We start from the raw sequence: 21113 nt of genomic DNA, 5'->3' as shown, positions 1-21113 counted from the left end.
AATGAAACAGAAAAATAATGTCACCAGTATGTCTGTTGATTGTCTTTTAAACAGTGTTAATGGTTTTGATCATTAACAACATTATAAAGATTAAAAATAAGAAAATACAGAGCTAATATTTCTTTCTTTTACCAGACTTTCCAATCACACCGTACACTGTAAAAGGAATGCCACAAAGGGGTTGGGGTTAGGGTTAGCAAGCTTTAAGCAAGCTGACTGCCATATGTTCTTAATGTCTTCATCATGTTGTATATGCATTTTATGGGACTTGTTTTCTTTTCTTTTAGTGTGCCTTTGTATCACTACTACTAATAATAATGCATTTAATTTGTACATTTTCATTTGCGGGGAAGCTCAACGTTCTACTGGATAGTGTTGAAAGGATTGAATACATTATCATCGTCATCATCATTTATTTGATATCTAAAGAGGTCAAAACCACAGATAGATAATAAATATTAATGTCTTTCAGCTTTTGGCTTCCATCTTTTTCACAGTCATCAAACAACACATCACAATGAATAATAGAGATTAGTAGTTGGACAACAGATACAAATATAAACATGCATACTGTTGAAATCTTTTATAATGTGTTGTATGATGGCTTTGATAAAGTCCAGCAGGCGAAACACACACAATAAACATGTTCTTTATATTATGGAGTTTTGATCTCTTCCCATTATTTTCTGTCTCACTGCCTCTTGGAAGAAGGTGAAGTTACACCAGAAATCTCCACTCACTTTTTAGAGGACAAAAGATTAAAATATCCTTCAAGGCTATCTCTGGCTCATTTACTGCTGATCAACAAGCATTGTCCCTGTCACATAAACTCTGGAGATTATAACCATGAAGCATCTGCAGGTGGCTTTATAAAACATTTTCAGCCCCCGTTCAACAGACATCATAGCCGGACAGGCATTTGAACATCCCATTAAACTGCAACACATCCTTAAAAAGGCATGATTGTTGAAAAATGTGTGATGACTTCATTGGCTGGAATGTAATACCTGCTGGTGCGGTATGAAATCACCCCCCCGAAGATGCACTCCTTTTTCCAGGAATCAATAGTTCATGTGCCAATTTCATATTCCATCTCATCTCATCTTCTTGTGTGGACCTGCAGCTCAAACTGTCGTGTCTTATTCTGACATGAAGCTCACTTTAGATTTAGTGTCATGCATAATAATGGAGAGCTGGTTTCAGTTAATGAGCATCTGTGAACATGCTGACTTAAGATATATTTTTGAGGACACTATAGGGACCTAATGAATAAACTTTAATCACTGGGGGGTTCTTCAGTATAGTAAAACAAAATGCTAACTGTGTGTTTATGTGCATTTGCTCAAGTTTAATGTTGAGATCAGGTTTTCATTTGGTGCGTTCCAGGGTTATTTGTGCTGGAGTTATATTTAGACACACATTGTCTGCAGTGGTAATGCCCTGTGGACAAGCAAACCTCTGCAGGAGGGCGAGGAGGGTGGGGGGTGAGGCCCAAAATGATTCGTATGGGATAGATGGAGAGGAAGGGGTAAAAAGAAAGAGATTGACTATTTCGTGTCTAATGATGGCTAGTGAGTGTGTGTGTGTGTCCTGAGCAAATTTGAGTCACTTGTATTTGTAGTTTAAACAAGTCAACATTTCCTTCTAATTGAATTCTTGTGGGCTAGAAATCAAAACAAAAATCCATCTGGGTTATGTTGGCCTTCTAAGGATTGCGATCATTTCTGTTACAAAAGTTCATCGACGTTAAATTGATTTATCAGTGTGTATTTCTGTGACCAATTTGTTTATGTGAGAGTTCTGTCGGAAACATGAGCAGAACAACCGGTCCGTCTGTGTTCCAACACCGGAGAGTGTGTGATGTCAACACCCGACATCTGTCTCGTATAACAACACACACACACACACACACACATACACACACATACACATACACACACACTGATATGGGCACTCACACTAGCAGCTAAACTCACATGCATGCATACACCATTTCACCCACGCACACACATACACACGCACACACACATATATATACACATACAAACATAAACACAAACAAGTGCTGCTCTGCTCCATGTTGACTCTGCAGGGGTGGTGGAAGGGGGGCAGTCTGTTAGAAAGTGATAAGCGCGACTGGCAAGTGTGTGTGGTGTACACAGATTGAGTATCTGAACCCCCCCCCCACACACACACACACACGCACACACACGCAGCGCTCCAGATCACACAGAATGAACAAAGATGGTGCGAGCGACATAAACAGTGTCAGATGGAGACGACATGCGCTCATTGAATTTTTGATGTGTTTCATTGGATTGACGCTGAAGTCTAAGTAAAGACAGCTTAGTTCATATTTAAATGAAGTGATTAAATGAGAAATAAACAAGTATATAAAACAGGGCTGTCACGCGATTACAAAATTGAATCTTGATTAACTGCATATTTTTTATCTGTTCAAGGAACTCTTTTCAAGTGTTAAAACTCTTATCAACATGGGAGTGTGGACAAGATTTATTTGATTTATGTAAATGGTTGCATATTTGTATTTGTTGAAAATCAAATACCAACATAAAACAATAAAAGATTATGAGAAACCATCAAAGGTACAGCATTTAGCTTTTTAAAAAGAATGCTCAAATCATAATTTATGGCAAACTGATGCCCAAAAGGCAACATATGGACACACTGGCAAGCTAAATGCTGCACTGATTAAAGATCACTTCCTGGATCCTGCACTTCAAAAGCAAATCACTCAATGCAATTGTGGTAATTGTGTACAACCTCATATGGGAAAAATAAAGGCTCACGAAAACTCCTTGTGCTATGGGAATAAAAAAAGGAAAAATAAACCAAACAATAAATAAAGTGAGCAGGAAACAGTGGAATGGGAGTATGCAGCCACCCATTTAGCTACTGCTGTTTAGTTTGCTGCTTGTAGGTTTATCAATGGGTTAGGGTTACACTATCACACTGTTGGGTATGGTTTACTGCAAGCGGGATGGTTCAGGATAAAATCTGCCAGTGACATCTGTTCAGTCAATAAAATCCATGGTTGCTGGTAGGGTTGGGTATCAGTACTCGACACCCTAAAGGTATTGACCAAAATAAATTGATACCAAGTAGTATCGAAGCGCTAAAGTGTGGCTAAAGTACACGCCTGTTACGCCGGACCAAAGTGCACAAAATGTGTAATAGGTATTGAATGAAGTACTCAATTAGTATCGATATCACTTTAAGGGTTCTTGGATTGGTACTGGTATCATCATTTTTTAAACAATACCCAGCCCTAGTCACTGGCAATAAATTGGAAGCCTGCCTTTGTCTACTTCTGTCTGAAATCAAAGACATTAAAGAGAAATTATTATTAATTATGAGTATAAAATCTGTTCCTGGTATCAGTGTAAGTGTGTAAGTGACAAACAGTGACAGTGAACAGTCAGTTAAGTCAACTAAAGTTTAATTTACTCCAGCGGTTTCCAGGAAACCATGATTCATTTCTACTTTTTTCTGTTTTATGGCAGGTGGCATGACCTACCTACTATATTGGAGTGTGAATTAGAATGATCTGTCCCCTTTAACCAATAAAGACAAGAACATTTAAAATAAATAAACAAACAAACAAAAGAACCTGTATTTCACTGAACTAAATTCTTGTCATCAGTCCAGATTCTCTCAAATAATGGAACAGACTCTCTAACCCGATGGCAAATACATTTTTTTGTACTTGGTTGTTCCACTCCAAACCTCCTGGGATTTATGGCAGTTACAAACTATATGCTCTACTGATTCCTCTATTTGACAGTGCTCACATAATCCTGAGGGATGCTTATCTATTAAGTGCCGTTTTATTCAGTCTTGTTAAGATGTTAGGAAACCAGTGTGTGAGAAATTGAAGAGAAGAAAGATAACAGTTGGTGAGTGAGGACAGAGTGATTAACTCACCAACATATCCCGGTGTGCCGCAGGCGGTGGACATGACATCGCCGCTGCCCTCCATCTTTGAAAGACCAAAGTCGCTGATCATGATCTTTGACTCGTCTTGAGGATTAAAATACAGCAGGTTCTCCGGCTGGAGGGAGAGGATGGAGAGAAAGGAGGAAAAGAAAGACAGTGAGATATGAGTGCATTCTTTTCTTTAATGGTTTTCATGGGTTTTGAGGTCATTGTTTGACTGTTTTAAACTGTGCTGCTTGTCAGAGGTTGCTTTGACCAATCCTCTCTCTTCCAACAGCCGGCACGCGCCACGCTGACCCACAATGCACTGCATGTGTCAAGGCACTGCCCTTATTGCTGCTGTAAATCACTGACTCGTGTGGATTTAATAGGGAGGGAGGGAGTGTGTGAATGTTTGGGCAAGTAAGGCCTCAGAAGAAATACTGAATGAATGTGTGAATGTGAATGTGAATGTGAATGTGAATGTGTGTGTGTGTGTGTGTGTGTGTGTTACCTTCAGGTCTCGGTGTACAATGCCCATCTTGTGCAGATAGTTAACAGCATCCAGGACTTGCCGGATCAGCGTGCTCGCATCTTTCTCCGTATAGAAACCTTTTTCCACGATTCGGTCGAACAGTTCGCCGCCGGACACCCTGCAGAACAGGACAGAGCATGTGTGTCAGTGGATGTGCTTAAAACACCCGCACAAATTGTGACACACGCGCATGCACAAACACACACACACACACGGCAGTAACTGGTAACAGGCTGAGGAAGGTGGCTGGGGGGGGGGGTTTGCTGGATCGAGATTTCTGGTAATTTATGAGCTGTAGATGCTTCCAGCCAAGAGTGAGTGGAAGCTGTGAGCCATGTGCTACCACACAGACACACACACACACACACACACACACACACACACACACACACACACATATATATATATTTAAACCCTGCAGCGGTTACCATACATTGTAAAACGCTGGTGTAAATTTTGAAAGTGTGATAAAAGTTGGAAAATACTTTCTCCCGTGTTCCTTGAAAGATTTTTCCATCATTCAAAGTGACTTCCACCCTTCATACTGACTTCCCAACAGGATTATCAGATGTGTTCATTTCTTCCACTTTGGAACGCTGCTCTCAAAATTCCAGGAATATTTCTTAATGTGAAATCAAATTTCAGGTTTTTTGATTCATGCTATTTTCCAGAGCGGCAGCAGAAAAGCTTCAGAATCATTGTCTGTGTGTGAGAGCTGCAAAATGTAGATTGCTTCATATTCTCAGTGCAGTTTACAGATGCAGATCTTGCAGTAAGGAAGCCTCGGGTCCTTTGTGTCCTGATCTTAAAACATGTTGATTGGATTTATCTGGAATTAAATGAAATTCCCTTATAATCAGAGCAGAACAATGTTGAGGGGAATGTAGAATGAAAGTGAGCTTCTTTGAAAGTCGTATTCCATCAAATCAAATGCAACCCACTCATTAACAGTCAAGCTATGTGCAAGCAAACAAAATTAAACTAATGACTGGTGGAAACTCACATGTGACCCAAGAAAAACACTTAATCTGCATTTTTCCCTCAGGCACATTCTTTTAATAGTTTGTTTGATGTTTTATGACTCCAGACCACTTGTTCAAGTGTACAGTAAGTAGAGATGAGAACTAGTTCACCATGTGCTGCACAGGCACATAGCTCCACCTGCTGGAGGACCACTCCACAAAATGTAACCCCCAAATGCTTCTCTGTAAGAGTCGACTCATTTTCCAACCACAGAGCTGGTAGCAGTACAAGTTGTGGTAGAAGTGAGTAGTAAGAGCAGTACAGTAATAGTACTACTAGTGACTATACAATACAATAGTAGTAGAATCCATAGTAACCAAGCAACCTTGCAGAAGTAAGCATATTGAAGGATACACACATACAAGCATCTACACACACAAGCGCAAATCCAACATCGCAGACACACAAGAATGCACAAGGGCAAACATATGAACGCATTCACACACACGCACACACACACACACACACACACACACACACACACACACACAATTATGCTGTGTATCTGTGGGGCGTCGTCACAGCGACAGATCAGATTAGAGCTTGTGCAAGTTAAACTCTAATGAAGTTTCTGAAGAAAGAGATCAGATTTAATTGCTAATCCTCTCTCTCGCCCTCTCTCTTCAAAGAGGCAGTGACTCGTTGGGTTTCAGAGGCAGTCATGTCTGGGACTGACAAGAAAGGGCTAAACGTACACGCGCACACACTTACACACGCACACATGCACACACACGACAGAAAGGGAGATCAGCCACCAGGCTGCATGGTTGCGTAAGCGTTTGCGTAAGGAGACCATGGCAATCAGACAGGAGAACCCACACAAGTGTACACACACACACAAGCAGATGCAAGGGCAGGACCATACACACATTTAATTAAAGAAAATACACACATACACACACACACAGAAATGTACAAACACAAGCATGCAAACGAGCATGTGACACACAAACATGCTCACACATATAAGGCAGACACACACACACACACACACACACACACACACACACACAGACACACACAGAGGGATGAAAGACTGTCAAACTAGCTCTGTTCAGCTTATTTAATACATCAAGGTCACAGCATGCTGACAGTGTAAATAATGTAAGTTTGGGGCCACTCTATCTAATACATCATGCACTACATTTAACCTCTGGCTTTTATTCATGTGTCTGAATTCTCTGAGTGTGAAATGTAAGCACCATATTGAATGAGTGGAGGAGTCAGTGACTGCTGACACTGCTCCAGTCTACATAGAGTCAAGGATGCACATGCAGCCAGGGAGCAGAAAACACATCACTGGTAATTAGTGCTGCTACTAATGATTATTTCCATCATTGAATAATCTGTTTTCTCCATTCATTGATTAATTGTTTAATCTATAAAACAGTGAAAAATGCTGATCACTGTTTCCCAAAGCTTATGGTGACATCCTTAAATGTCTTGTGGTGTACCGACCAACAGTTCACAACCCAAAGATATTTGGTTTACTGTCATAGAGGAGAACAGAAATCATTCACATCTGAGAAGCTGGAGTCAGAGAATTTGGAAATTTGATTCTTAATTGAATATCAAAATAGTTTGCAACTACTCCATTAGTTGGCTAATTCTCTCTGCTGGAAAACAATAAAATTAAGTTGGGACACTTTTTCCATGCAACACTGGAACTCTTACTCCTACACACCCATTACCTTAATACTTATTATGGCTGATTAGTTCCCTGTGTGGGTGTGTGCACGCTGGATTTGATTTGATTGACATCTCCCTCACCCTCTAATATGTCTGTATGTCATTCTTATTGGTTCTAAGTTTGGTGACCTCAAGTAGTTCTCTGCTATCTTAAACTTCAGCCCAAGTCTAATTTACCCAGAATGAATAAATGAAAACATCTGTGAAGTTGTACGTGCCCTTTAAATGATTATATATCATATGAGAAAAATAGATGATAGGAGACTTAAAGCTAGAAAGAGAGATGCTTTTTTTGTTTTAGTTCAAGATTTCATTCTATTAAAGTCAAGTCAAAAGAATCCTGTGGAGTTTTGACCAGAAAGCTAACAAAGCTACAAAGCTATGTTTTTAGGTCCACGTGCTTGAGAATGCAACTGATGTAATACATGTTCCTGCCAATGATTTCACACTATCCCAGGTGGCATTAGGGTGGCAAAAAAAGAGTGCCAGCAAAAGCAGGGCGGATGAAGATGGCTAGAAAGCGCGGATAGATGTGAACAAGACAGGTTTAAAATTTTTGAAAAAATATTATTTTCAATTATTTTCAGAGGAGGGAAATGCATGAGCAAATTTAATAGACTTAAAGAATATACACGTATTTGGGTGAGAAACACTGAATGTAAACCAACTTGTGCTTGTGATTGATGGCATGAATACAAACAAGAATCAATCTATTTTGTGTTTTTAAAAATAAAAGATTGAAGAGATTGAAAACATCAGATCTCATCATTTAAAAGATTTTGACATCTTCAAATTCTTGATGACAGGATAGAAATCTTTCTGGGGGTAAAGTCATGTCTGTTTTCCTGGTACCGAGGATGAATTTCAGGTATCGAAAAATATTCCCAGAATATACTAGAACCCCCTTTTATTACATCCCTCCCTTCTTCCTGTTTCACCTTCCCTCCATCTATCTCTCTTCCGTCAGCTGATCCATTTAGCGGCAGGCAGTATTGCTCTCTTGAGGCGATGGTTGTGCATCATGGCTGACAGCAAGGCCTTTTTTCAAGCGTGTTCACAGTGGCAGAGATGAAGAGCCATTGCAGCCTTGGGACCTGACTAACTAATCACAGCAGGGTCAAAGATCTGACCGGAGCTATTGAGCTGCTGTGGTGATTAGTCGGCATTAAGGGGGGGGGGCAGTCAAATCGAGTGGGTTTCATTCCTTCTGGTGTCTCTGATCTTAACCTTGTTTCACATGAACAGTGGCAGTAGATTCCAACAATACTCAGACAGGGGAAACTGTCACGTAAACATTATAATTACCCTAATTGTATTACACTTCTAATCAGTGTAAGCATAACCTGATTAACACAACTAGACAGGTACAGCTCTGATTTAATTGGCTTTGAAGCTAAAATGTAAGTAAAGTGTACATGTAAACACAACAGTTTAAATCATGTGGTTTGACTGGTGTTTAAACTAGTTTGGGTTTTTTTGGGGTTATGTTAATGTCAGACATAGAAAATAGGGACTAAAAATTTAAAAAACCCCAAAACAAACAACATTAAATGGATGTGAAATATACTTTGTGACACAGTTAGCATCACAGCTAAGCTAACGGTAAAAGCATGTTCTCTCAGGGCAGACGAAATATCATAAAACAATGTTAGCAATGTCCAGTTTGGCTAAAATCAGTCTTACAAAATGAGTAGGAGTATATTTCCAATATCTATACACATTATGACATGAAAACTATTACAAATAATTGCGTATAAAGCAATCAAACTGGTGTTCAGTGCCAAAATAAACTGTATTCCAATGTTAGGAGTCTCTACACACCCAAACAAGTGTTTTTAATGACTAAGGCTGATTAGACAACTAATTAGGTGTAAAATGGGTGGAGCTATGATGTCATGAAACACACAATAGGTGGTAGGGATGCTGTGATAAACTTTCATTTCATCTTTTCACAGTGTTCGCAGAGACTGTACTATTTAGATTCAGACACCGCAACCTGTGTAAAACATATTGTTTGCTATGCTTGTTTGGGTGCCAGCTGTAAAATGAGTGCCCAACCAGCTCAAACCAGCACTGGTCTGTTTTTTTTAGCATATGCAATAAAAAAAGGGTAATTTGTCCCGCCTTAGTAGGTGCAACCGAACTTACTAGAGAACAAGAGAGATGTCAATCAAGTCCACACAATCCATAGAGGTCTAAGTGAAGTGAAGTGAGGTGAGGTAAGAGAGCATGAAGGGGCTTTAATGACTAATTTTGTTAGCTTCTACTTCTGATCATTCGGCCAGAAGTCCCCTGAACAAACTAACTCAAATGTATAAAACACTGCAGATTTCAGTAAACTACCGTCGATGATCACATCCTTACTGTCAAAGAACCAACCAGAGTAAACAAAGCTTAACGGCTATGAACACCAATGAAGAATCTGGTAGCCTGTTATTGTGTACTGATGCTTACAGGCTTCTTATGAATCCATGCAAAATCAAAACCAACTTCAAAAACTTAACTAAAAACTATATTTTAAGAATTAAAATGTTTTGACACCTCATTTATGTGCAGAATGCATAATGAAAGTCTGCTGACAGCATCGTAGTCAGATGCCGCCTCACCACTTGAAAGACTTTCTTCTGAATGAGTCAATTTGTCTTGATACTGTATGTGTTTTTATCCTTTACTAATACGCAATTCACAACACAAACAGCATCAATATAAGAGCCACGTTGCACCCGGTTGCATCGATTTTCAAAGCGCCGCGGACTGATTGCTTCCCTGCAGTCAAGGTTACGTAAGACAAGTGGTGATGAACGAGAACGAAGAAACCGCTGTCAGGCGGCATTGATCTGCCACGCCGCAATTACACAGAAATTGTTTCTTGTTTCTAAATGAGATTCTTGTCATTTGAGAGAAAGAGCTGACATCTCAATATATGCACATGACTATAACAAATCAAGTTACTTAATACAGTAGTGATCGGTCGAAATGCAGCTATTACACAAGCTTCTCTTTCTGCTGCATGTTTGCAAAGGCACTCCTGAAGTTTGGGCTCAGATCAAACCATTTGCTGTCACTACTTACAGGAAATGATAGACTCTATGTTACAGTAGATTGGTTGAGATTATGGAACCGTGTAGTGCTTCAAAAAAACAGCTCGCAGCACTCAGGTCAGATGAAAAGAGAGTCTGAACTACTTTCTCTTCAGATGCTTTTACCCTTAAGTCTTCCACTGTATATTTCAACATTTTTCTCCACAGTAAATCATGTCTGTCTGTGATTCTCCGTCTGTACATATGAAATGCAGAAGCTTGAAACAGCACTGTGAGGATATTTCCCTAAAAAGCACAAAGCAAGCAAATTTCTCATATTTGTATTTTGAATATTATGGTTGATGTTAATAGTACATTTCAATAATCGTGGCTTACTACTGCTTAAAAATGGATGCAATTACATTATGTGATTGAGGATTTATAATAAAAATCTAAAATTAATGTGAACAACAAATAAGAATAGAGAGATTTTTTAGATTTCTGGTGAAATGTGCCACAACATTAACAAATGAAGCAAGCTTTTCTGGCTTATTGTTTAGTTGTCGACATATTTATTAGATTAAACCCAGTTGACACAAATTTCCTCTGTAATACACTATTTATCTTTGTGACATTTCAAAACACAACAACACATCTCCGGCTGTAATTCTCAAGGTCAGCCTGAAATGTTATAAGCCAGGTGTTACCTTTGACCATGTAACTATGGCAACTGATATATATTGAATGAGCAGATGGAACCTAAAAGCCTAGTGAATGAAAAAAAAAAAAAAAAGATAACACTGATCTAGGAAAAATACAAGTGAGCAGGAGGGAGTAGAGAGGTGATGCTGATAGAAATGAAGTCCAAGGGGAGAAGAAAGTAGGAAAAGGAGAAGAGAACAGATGGTGTGATATTGGTGAGAAAAATGCCACTGAGTTAGGTGTGGAGGAAGAAGATAGAGCAGAGGTAGGGTCTTTCCTGTTACTATGTCATTCTGATTTTGCCTGAACTAAGACTAGCAAATCCTCTTAAATCCATTCAATGGAGCGCAACTTTCTCACATAAAAAAATAAAGTCGAAGCAGTGAAATAAAACAGCTGGCTGTACAGTCAAAGCCTCTTAAGATGATAAATTATTGAATTAGAAAAACTGTGCTGCTGTTTGTATAATGAAGGAAATTGTTGCTTGTGCACAGATTAACTGCAGTAGATATTCACAGGCAATACTACAAGGGAGAACAATTTAAGGTCCATTTGGTAAACTTGATGTATGAAGTAAGTAAGTAGTAAGTATAACTTCCTGGAAAATCATGTTATTTAACAGTGAAATCAGCATTGAACAGGGATGATCAGGTGGTACCAATACTCTTAACTGGTGTATTCCTGGCAACAGGAGACACTATTATAAGGTTAAAGGTGTTGGTAAACAGCTTAATCAGACTGGGGTCTAGCCAACGGGGATTTCAGGTGTTAATGAATAATGACTTCTCAGCAGACGTGTTGGAGAAACCTCAGTTCTGTGAAACACTGAATGTCTTCCCTAAAATCTGAAGGTAGAAGTAACACATACGTTTTCTTACAATAGAACATTTGAATTAATTAGCCTTAAACTGCTTATTTGCTTACTTCAACACAGTCTGTGGTTTTTTGCTGGTAGTGTTACCTGGTCTGGTATGAACAGTACCTCATGGTTTTGAAGACATTGTCTGTGTCCAAAATTACTCTGTTTTACTACATAGCGTACTACATTTACCCTCCACCATCTTATTTGAGTGTGTAAATATCTCCACTATATACTGCCCCCAATTATTCCACAATGGAACAAAAAAAAGGACATACTTTCTGCTAACAATCCCACAATGCAATGCTCACTATTGAGTGTTTATTACAGAGAGGGTAGTGAATGAGAGAATAAGGGAGTGATTTCGGATACAGCCATTGTTGTACGCTAAATCAGTTCACTGAATTTATGACTGGTCTCCATCTGTGCTACTGTTACATTTTAGTATAGCATTGTCTTGTAATACCCACTTTTGGCCACAGTGGCCGCTGTTCATCACAAGTTACGTAAAGTAGTCTAACTTTAAAACATGATGGGTTTGACCTTTTTTCTGAGCTCTTTCACAAATAAAAATGTTCTTGCCTGAGGTCAAAAAAACATTAAAATACACCTTAATCATACATTAACTAGGAAATAATATAATATGCCTTAAAGGATATGTTCACAAGGTTCGAAAAAAATATTCACATGGCCTTATATCCACTGAAAGAGTCATTCATCCGTACAATTGTTTTTTTCCCCTTCACACTCTGATGGCGGACATTCTGTGTAAAAAACAAAGTCATTCTGTGTAAAAATGTAGTCTTAAGTTCAGCTGAAGCCAATATGAGACTCCAGCAACTTGACACAAATCAATTGGGTATTTTCTAAATGTACAGTCTTTTAGTACAGTATTCCCCCTTCCCTGTGTTACTGTACAGGGAAGGTACTGTTCTACTGTAGCTCAGCAAAGAAACACTGTGCAGAGAACTACAAACAGGGGATTGTCCTAAGGAGACCCACTTGATTAGACAAACTCACTGTGTGTCTGGGTTTTGTCCCCCATCACTTACATTATAAATGCATTAGGAAAGGATCTTTTCAAGGCCAGTACAGAGATGTGGAATGATTTCAGCAACCAATAACTGTTTAAATATGCATATGTATACTGTATAGACATGTGAACATTATTTTTAAAAATACTTGTGAACTTATCCTTTAAGTATCACATTTACAGCTGACAGTTTTCTTTATATTAATGCATATGGCCTGGATGTAAAAGGTCACTATGTAGCCTACCACTCTGCATGCTGCCAGACATAAATACCATTAAATATCATTGATGTCAGTTCAAACTTTCATTATTAGATAAGGTCTGACTTAACTATGTCATAGTAACCTATTTAGAAAGCAAACAGACTCTATCAGACTGTGTTTTTTACAGATTGTATACCTACACCACAGCAAGTACTTTCAGCTAAAGTGGTTTTCTGTTTCTAACCCTCTGCAAGCACTGTCCCAGTTTTTAGTTGTTTTCACTGCAACCAATATCTATTCCAGCGTTGCTATGAATTATTGCCTTTTAATAAACGCCATGATTTGTTGCTGCAAACTTTTGGCAAGCTTGAAGTTTATGATCCAACAGTTTAAAACAGGGTGAGTGTAGAGGGCATGCATCAAGCTCTCTCTTTGCTAAAAGCTGAGGACAGGTTTTTAAGCCGTCTCCTTTCCTTTCACAACATTTGTACTATGGCCGAGCCTAAAAGCTTACACTTTTCATTTCATATATCAGTGACAGAAAGGGTCATACTACCAAGCAGATAACACAAGGTCATATAGTAGTTCAACACCTAGGACTCGTGCAAAGCAGAGAAGGGTTTTGTACAGAGATACCACTCAATGGAAAATGCTACCAGTAAAGTGTGTCTTAAAAACCACTAAAAGAACTGATTCCTTAAGATAAGTAAAGAAATACTCATCATCTTAGATATAGTCTTAGCTCTTGGAAATCGTAATATCGTAATAAGGTATAAGTGTTTCTTTTCCTGGTTTTTAAGGTGCATTACAGTACAGGATTAGAGTTAGGGTTAGGGTTGTATTTTTATGTATGATCCTCAGGAAGTAATGAGGATCCAATTTAAAAAGAGGAAAGTTCAAATTCATGAAAAGGTTTAGTTCAGTTGAGTTGCGTTCTTTTCTGTCAGTAATAAAACTTGAAATGTATTAATCTCAAAATGTGGCCAATCAACTAGTCTGATAAGTAACTGATTCAGTCTACAACTAGCTCACCAAGGCTTTAAGATGAATGGACTGAGGAAGTTTAGTTCTTCCTTGCTGTAAAGTCCTTACTGTGCAGACTCCACTTGCACATTTTTTGGAATTATTACAAGAGTGCAAACAACTATACATATTAGGCCTGCACGATATCAGCAAAATGTGCGATGTGCGATCACACTGTTCAATATTGCGATGACGATATGACTTGCGATAAATAAGAAAATATTTAAAGTTTGCATACAGTTCCTGTCTCTTTCAGATTTTCAGCTTTAAAAGATTCCCTGCTTTTAGGTACTCTAAAACACTGAATAGCTGATTGTAATTACCGCAAATTCCGGACTACAGAGCGCACCTGATTAAAAGCCGCATGCTCTAATTTTAGAAAGAAAATCAATTTTGTACTTGTACAAGCCGCACCGGATTTTAAGCCTCAGGTGTCCCACGTTGTAATATGAGATATTAGCTATGGTTGGTCTGGCGATGCCTGACAGCCATCACGCATTTATTGTGTATTATTTTATCATTATTAAGGCAAAAGAACTCAATTTATGTCCATGGACATTGTAATGAATAGGATATATGCTTAATATTAGTTTGCATACAGCGTGCTGCATGGACTTCAATACATCTGCTGCACCGCTGCTACCACAACTATCACATGCTAAGTTTCTACAGTCTGTGACTGTGACCCTCATAAAAGTAATATTTTACAAATGTGCATTATATAAACTAACGAAATTCGTTAAAGTAAGTCATTTGGCGACTTCTAAGTCATTAAACTAAGTCTTACTTTTACTGGAGTAATCTACCTCGTTGGCACCTGTCATTGTACGTCTTGCTTTGAATTAAAACTTACCTACTGAGCGAACTCTCCCGTTCTCTCCTATGAACGAGTCGGACAACAACGTGTATCAACCATGAAGCAAAGTGAAAAAATAATAAAGTACGTAACAGCCGCATCATATGATTTTCTTCGAGTATTTTCCATGTTGATGAGAGTCAGTACAAATGACTGATTTACAATAATAAAGCGTGCTTGATTTATCACACAATTTCATTGGACCTCTGTGAACTACTCATCAATTTTATTGGTCTACTGTTACAAGGCAAAATGTTTTGGACGCCACGAAAAAAAAAAAAAAGTGTGCGTGGCCAATTTATCGCATTACAGACCAGCTTTTGCGATGGGTTCATCGCGAACGTTCACATCGCAATGACGATGAAAATTCGATTAATCGTGCAGGCCTAATACATATGTTATCTACACTGAGTATGTATTGAGTGCAAAATGACAAAACAATAATGGCCTATTGCTACAAAATCTTGTGGATGAGCTTTTAATGTCATTAATTCAATTCTCTTCCAGTATCACCAGAGAAGATGTCTGATGAACTGGCACCGAAATCGAAGGAACCAAACAAGTGTTGTAGGCGAGCAGATAATCCGCTGACATCGGGTTATAAACATAGCCATAGTTGTGTAATCCACAGCTATGACTTCCACCTGAACTTGACTGAAATGTTTCCAGTACTAGTGCCAAGCTTCCAGACCAACTTCTCCTCTTATGTAAGCAGCAGTAACCTTGCAGAGGAGGTTAGTGGAGCACCTTCGGGTGAACCACGGACGATCCACTTTCCCTCCGCTGCTGACCGTCAAAGCGGAGATGTTACTGATGTTACAGAAGCCTTGTGGGTGCACGGGCGTTTGCGCGTGGGAGGACGGGTGGGCTTTTTTGTGTGTTTGTTGCTTGCTGTTGTTGTCATCTCAGTAGAGCTGTCATTGGACTGAAAAGTGTGTGTGTGTGTGTGTGTGTGTTGGTGTGTGTTTGTGGTGATGGGTGGGTGGGTGGGCAGAAGAATAAGATTAAAAGTGTGAGAAAGACTCACATGGGTTATAATGAATTTTTGGCTCATCTATATGTGTAATATGAAAAACAAGTCAGATTCCAACAAATCCCTCTGTCAATTACCAATTATTTCTATCGGAATTAAAGAAGAAAGACTTTAATTAGTGAGAAATTGCTCTTACAGTCTAATTTTATTAAGGATTACCCAACAAATAAACCGAAGATTTTGTATTTTTGTCTATTTTCAACATAAAAAATAAAAATCGGACCGGATTTAAGATTTTTTCCCCCCTTGTCATGAGTGATCCTTTACTTCAGAAGCAACCACTCTCGATATAATCCGTCTTTTAAAACTATGCTGACAGCCTGTCACTCATCCTGTTTGCTTTATGGGGCGTTCCATTTAGAACTGCGCTCACAGGAGAAAGAGTTCACAAAAGAATGGAAAAACTGAAGCAGGAGAGGTTGAGACATCCTGACTTTTAGTTGCCAGAATAGCGATTCAGCTAAATCCTACATTTCCTGTAATGCAACTAGACAGCATCTTTTCATTAGATGCTTCCTGCTTCTTTTGCCCCCTACCTCCAGTTTGTATCCCTTTTTTTTTTTTTTTTTTTTTTAAATTAGGGTCATGCCAATCTGAGATAACCCTGATGACTTCACAATGGCATCATCTGAGTTACAAACCTCCTACCAAGCCACAAAAGGAATTGAATTTAGGTGGAGTAGCCCTTTAAAGGTTATTTCCTAGCAACACATATGTCATTTTCATGTGTGTGCTCTCATCAGTTACATCTTTAACTTTGACTCACAGTTGCATGATCAGATAGAGGTGGTCAGGACTCTCGTAGATGTCTTCCAGCGCCACGATGTTTTCATGCTTGATCCTGCAAAACAAAAGACAAAAAAAAAAAAGCACGGGGGGTTAAGCTTTTAATTTGAAAGTTTCACGTTTCACTAAATGTCCCCAACTTAATCCTAAAGACTGCTGTTGTGCTGCAGAAATGTACCACATTAATAAATATAACTGATAATCCAGAGCAGTACTTTGACTTTTACCCAGCGTGGCCTCATAATCCAGACTTTATAATATTTTTACCTTAATTTCAAGTCAAAGTTGACTGTTTTGTTTGCCTTATATCACCATTGTCCTGAATTTCTCCCATTTCAAATCTTCCACTTGCAACTTTCTAATCACAAGGGTCAATCCCCCCCCCCCAAAAAAACAACCCATTTTCATCCTCTTTGCTCATTCCTGTCACTTCTCTTCGGATTTCTCCATGGTTACAGCTCTGTGATGAGGGAGTTTCATGCTGCTGTGTGCGTGCCAGCGTGTGTGTGTGTGTGTACATGTGTGTAGGTGTGTGTTCGTTATCCTAATACCTCATACCTTGTAGAAACACGATTGATTTTGTGCGTGGGCGTGTGGGTTAATCATCTTTTGCATTGTGAACAGAGGTAATTCCCCCTGGTCTATCCTTCCCACACACACACACACACATACACACACACATGCATGCATGCACACCAAACACACACGCAGACATACACATGCACAGCAGGTGCGAAGGTGAGCATCTAACACTTATTATGAGCGTATGATCTTTGCGGCGACAGGAAGGCGATGAACCGCAGAGCTGAGATGTGACTCACACGCACATGCAAACACACACACACACACGCACATACAAACACACACACACATAGGCATACAGGCTGAAAAGGGATAATGTGTGTGTATTTAAGCCCTGCCTGGGATAATGACAGACTGGCAGCAAACAGCCTGAGTTTAATGGCAGAGGAGAGCCGTGGTGCATTCAGAAAAAGCCTCTCAAACATTTACAGGCTTTATGCTACAGTTGATATTTCTCATTCATGGATTTCTCTGGCATTTGCCTCTGCTATTCAATTGTCTCTCTTTTAAAATGGACTCTCTGACTTGTGCTGAAGTGACTCTTCAATTGATTACTGAACAGCACAACAATTCTGGCAATCATGAAGTCATTTATCAAGCCTAATTTCACCCTCGCAGTTATGAGTTTTCACCTATTTTTTTTTTATTGTTATACATATTTGGAAATGACAGTAAATGCCTGTTATAGTTAAAGACTGTCTTTATGGTCCTCAGTTGCTATTGTCCACCAGAGACCTTTTCTCTTTATGAAGATTGGATTGTGTGGGAGTGTGTCTTTCCTGCAGCCTGCACTTGTGTCTGGTCACCTGTTCCCCCATTCCCTCATTAGTTCAGTTAGTATTTCAATCTTGGCTTCCAGTTCAGATCCTTTGTTCAAGTTTGTTCTGCATTCTGTTTTGTTCCAGTCAGCTTTTCTTTTGTTTGTTTTTTTTTGCCTGCAATTCCAACAATAAAGACCATTTTCTTCAGCCCTGTCTGTTTTTTGCCTTCCATCTCTGCATTTGGGTCCACCTGATCTGCTATTAATGACACTAGCTCTAAACATGCAGGTGCAAAGTGGGAAAACCTGCTGATTCAGGAAGGATTTATGATTCCATTCAAAACACATAAGCATTTCTTTTAATATACATAAAGGAGTATGAGATATGGAGCTGGATGGTTTTGAACAGGATGCAAGCCAATATGTACAACTGTGAGTGCTGTTTGTTAAAGACTCAGCATCTCTGAGGATAGCGGCCTCTGTTTAATATCTTGAATAACACCTTGCTACAGTTTCTGTAAACTAATGAGACCACTGGGTTTCAATCGGGATATTAATAGCACTGAGGCTGGGACACTCCTGGAAAATTTGTGCCATGGGAAATAAGGAAGATGTCAACAATCAAAATAGTCTTCCTCTACTTAATAAAAGTGGCAATGTTAGTGTGTTTCTTCAATTTAAAAAAACACACGTCATGATTTCCCTATAATTTGTTTCTCTTTTTTTTTTTGCTGTGGAAGAACTGCACCGTCTTCCTGTTGTCCTAAAGTAATCCTGCAGATTTCCCTCCAAAGCCGACCTGATGTCTGGTAGTGTGGTAGAGATTGCCTTTCTGCTCTGCGTTGCTCTCATTTGTTTGCAGTAATGACACCCATTATTCTAAATGAATGTCTGCATCCCTCCTGCAATTCTCATTTTCTCTAATGTTACACAGTGCAGCCAAATTAGCAAATTTATTGTCAATGGCGTAATGCATCAGTGTTGTCAGAGCATACACGAGTCCAACAGTAATCATATGATGCTTCTGTGTAATTGTTTTTGTGCGTGTGTATGTGTGTGTGTGTGTTTTATGCGTGTTTGATAGGGAGACAAAAGGGGGTCCTTGTTAATTAGCCTTGAGAATCGCAGATTAAAGTGGGAAAACATGCAGTAGTAAAAATGCTTAAACACTAAATAAACATCATTTGAATGTCTAATAAGATGTTCTGTGTTGTGATATTCTGGATTCCCATCCTCCCACTTCACAATCTGTCTTCACTTTCTGGCTAATTATGCTAATCTTAACCAAAGGTCCACTTATTGGCTCCTCTGAGAGCTTTCAACCTTATCTCAGTCTTCATTCAGCAGGAGTTTGCTCATTGGCTTGATGACTGTAAGGTTCATTTGTGGAGCTCCAATTAACACGTTTAGATGATTCTGTCAAACTGTCACTTCTAAGGTCAGGAATGAATGTTAAGACCCAGGCTTTAAAGGTACCCTCCACTCAAAAATTATGTTTTACCTTTTTTTTTTTTAAAGTTCAGTTGGATGCTTCACTGTGCAGAATGGTGTATGTGCAGAATCTGTTTTTACATTCATCTGCTGGAAATAAAAAGTTTCTGTGAGCTCATTAAAAAATGTGATTTGAAGGGGCGGGCCTACAAGCAGGATTTGTGACATCACAAATAGTTTGGAGGCAATACTGCTCCAATATTCAACTTACATGTGATGTGGAAACTTGAAGCCTCCAGTGAACTTTTCATGTGAAACATTTGCATATTTATAGAATCTTGATTTTTTAATGAGGGAGAAGGAGGAGATGTCCTATGAAGGTTTTTAATGTGGTGATTATGAATTATACAGTATACATGTGTTGTGTAAAAACCATATCCTCCTCTTAACATCATTTTCTTACATATTTTATTTTGTTTTTTAACCTTTAAGGGTTTTTTTTGTATATACTATTTAATGTTATCTATTTATGTATATGTGTTATTTGTGTATTTGCATGATGAATGGGAATGAATTAAATCTATCTATCTATCTATCTATCTATCTATCTATCTATCTATCCATCCATCCACCCACCCACCCACCCACCCAACCATCCATCCATCCATCCATCCATCCATCTATCATGAATGTGTATTAAAAACTTCATATACTGTACATTACGAGTACCAAATTTTGGACACACTTTCTCATTCAACAGAATTGGAAGGGTTTCCAAACTTTTAATTGGTTCTGTATATTGATAAGATATACATCCAAATGTAGCAGCTCTTGTTTGAAAGCTGCTCACCTGCAAGACATAAGCAGAAAATGTCTCTATCTCTCGCTGCTTCAGTGCCCGTACCACATTAGCGTGAGCATTAATGGAGATTCATTGTTGTGAATAAACACAGTAATTGCTCGCTAGTCTCCAGTTAAGACAAAATGAACCTTCCAATCATCACTTAGCTTCACAAAGGTAAAAGAAGACATTAAAACATAATTACTGTGCAGAATATAATTAAAGCACAACATGGCCTGATTATACTCATGATTCTATGAGGTATTATAAGCTAAAAATCAAATCTGGAGTTATACAAAAGGTATCTATGCCAGAACTGTTCAATGCTTAGATATACCTATAGTAGTTATAGTCTTTTTTTTTTTTTTTAATCTTAATGACTTTATCCGCTATATCAAAATCAACTGCTGGTTCTGTACTACAAATATCAACAATCTGGAGATGAGAAGTAATGGTAATGGTTGTGCCGTATCTGCAGCTGTACTGTAAGAATTGTGCAAGTATATAAAAGTGCTGTTTGGTGAATCAGCAGTTTTGAAAAGAAGATGTTGCCACTTTTGAGCCAAGCTGACCAGTGTTCCTGACTCCTACTCACTGAAACAGAGGACATGTGTCAGCACTGTCTCTCCTCTTGGACTCTATCAAGATGAGCAGCAACAGAAAGCAATAGACTTTACTGTTACTGTACTACCACACATTCACACTGACTATAAACTTCAGAGAGAATCTAAAGAGACAAAATACCTTGAGTCAGTCGTGATGTGTGTGTGTGTGTGTATGTGTGTGTATACCTATGTGTGA

The 21113-nt window shown here is 38.8% G+C and overlaps 1 protein-coding gene across 1 annotated transcript in view; it reads right to left on the bottom strand.

Annotated features, from left to right (window-relative positions):
- camk1da (calcium/calmodulin-dependent protein kinase 1Da) overlaps nt 1-21113 on the bottom strand; it is a 59848-nt gene that overhangs the window by 8663 nt on the left and 30072 nt on the right. Inside the window, exons 3-5 of the mRNA XM_053313772.1 lie at nt 16679-16753; nt 4451-4589; nt 3946-4072 (exon numbers count right to left, since the gene is read on the bottom strand). Coding sequence (XP_053169747.1) covers nt 3946-4072; nt 4451-4589; nt 16679-16753 — 341 coding nt within the window. The remainder of the gene's footprint in view (nt 1-3945; nt 4073-4450; nt 4590-16678; nt 16754-21113) is intronic.

The sequence above is a fragment of the Scomber japonicus genome, chromosome 23 (genome assembly GCF_027409825.1).
Source record: "Scomber japonicus isolate fScoJap1 chromosome 23, fScoJap1.pri, whole genome shotgun sequence".
Classification (NCBI taxonomy): Eukaryota; Metazoa; Chordata; class Actinopteri; order Scombriformes; family Scombridae; genus Scomber; species Scomber japonicus.
The sequence above is the reverse complement of the archived record's forward strand: the minus strand, read 5'-3'. Positions and strand labels throughout refer to the sequence as shown.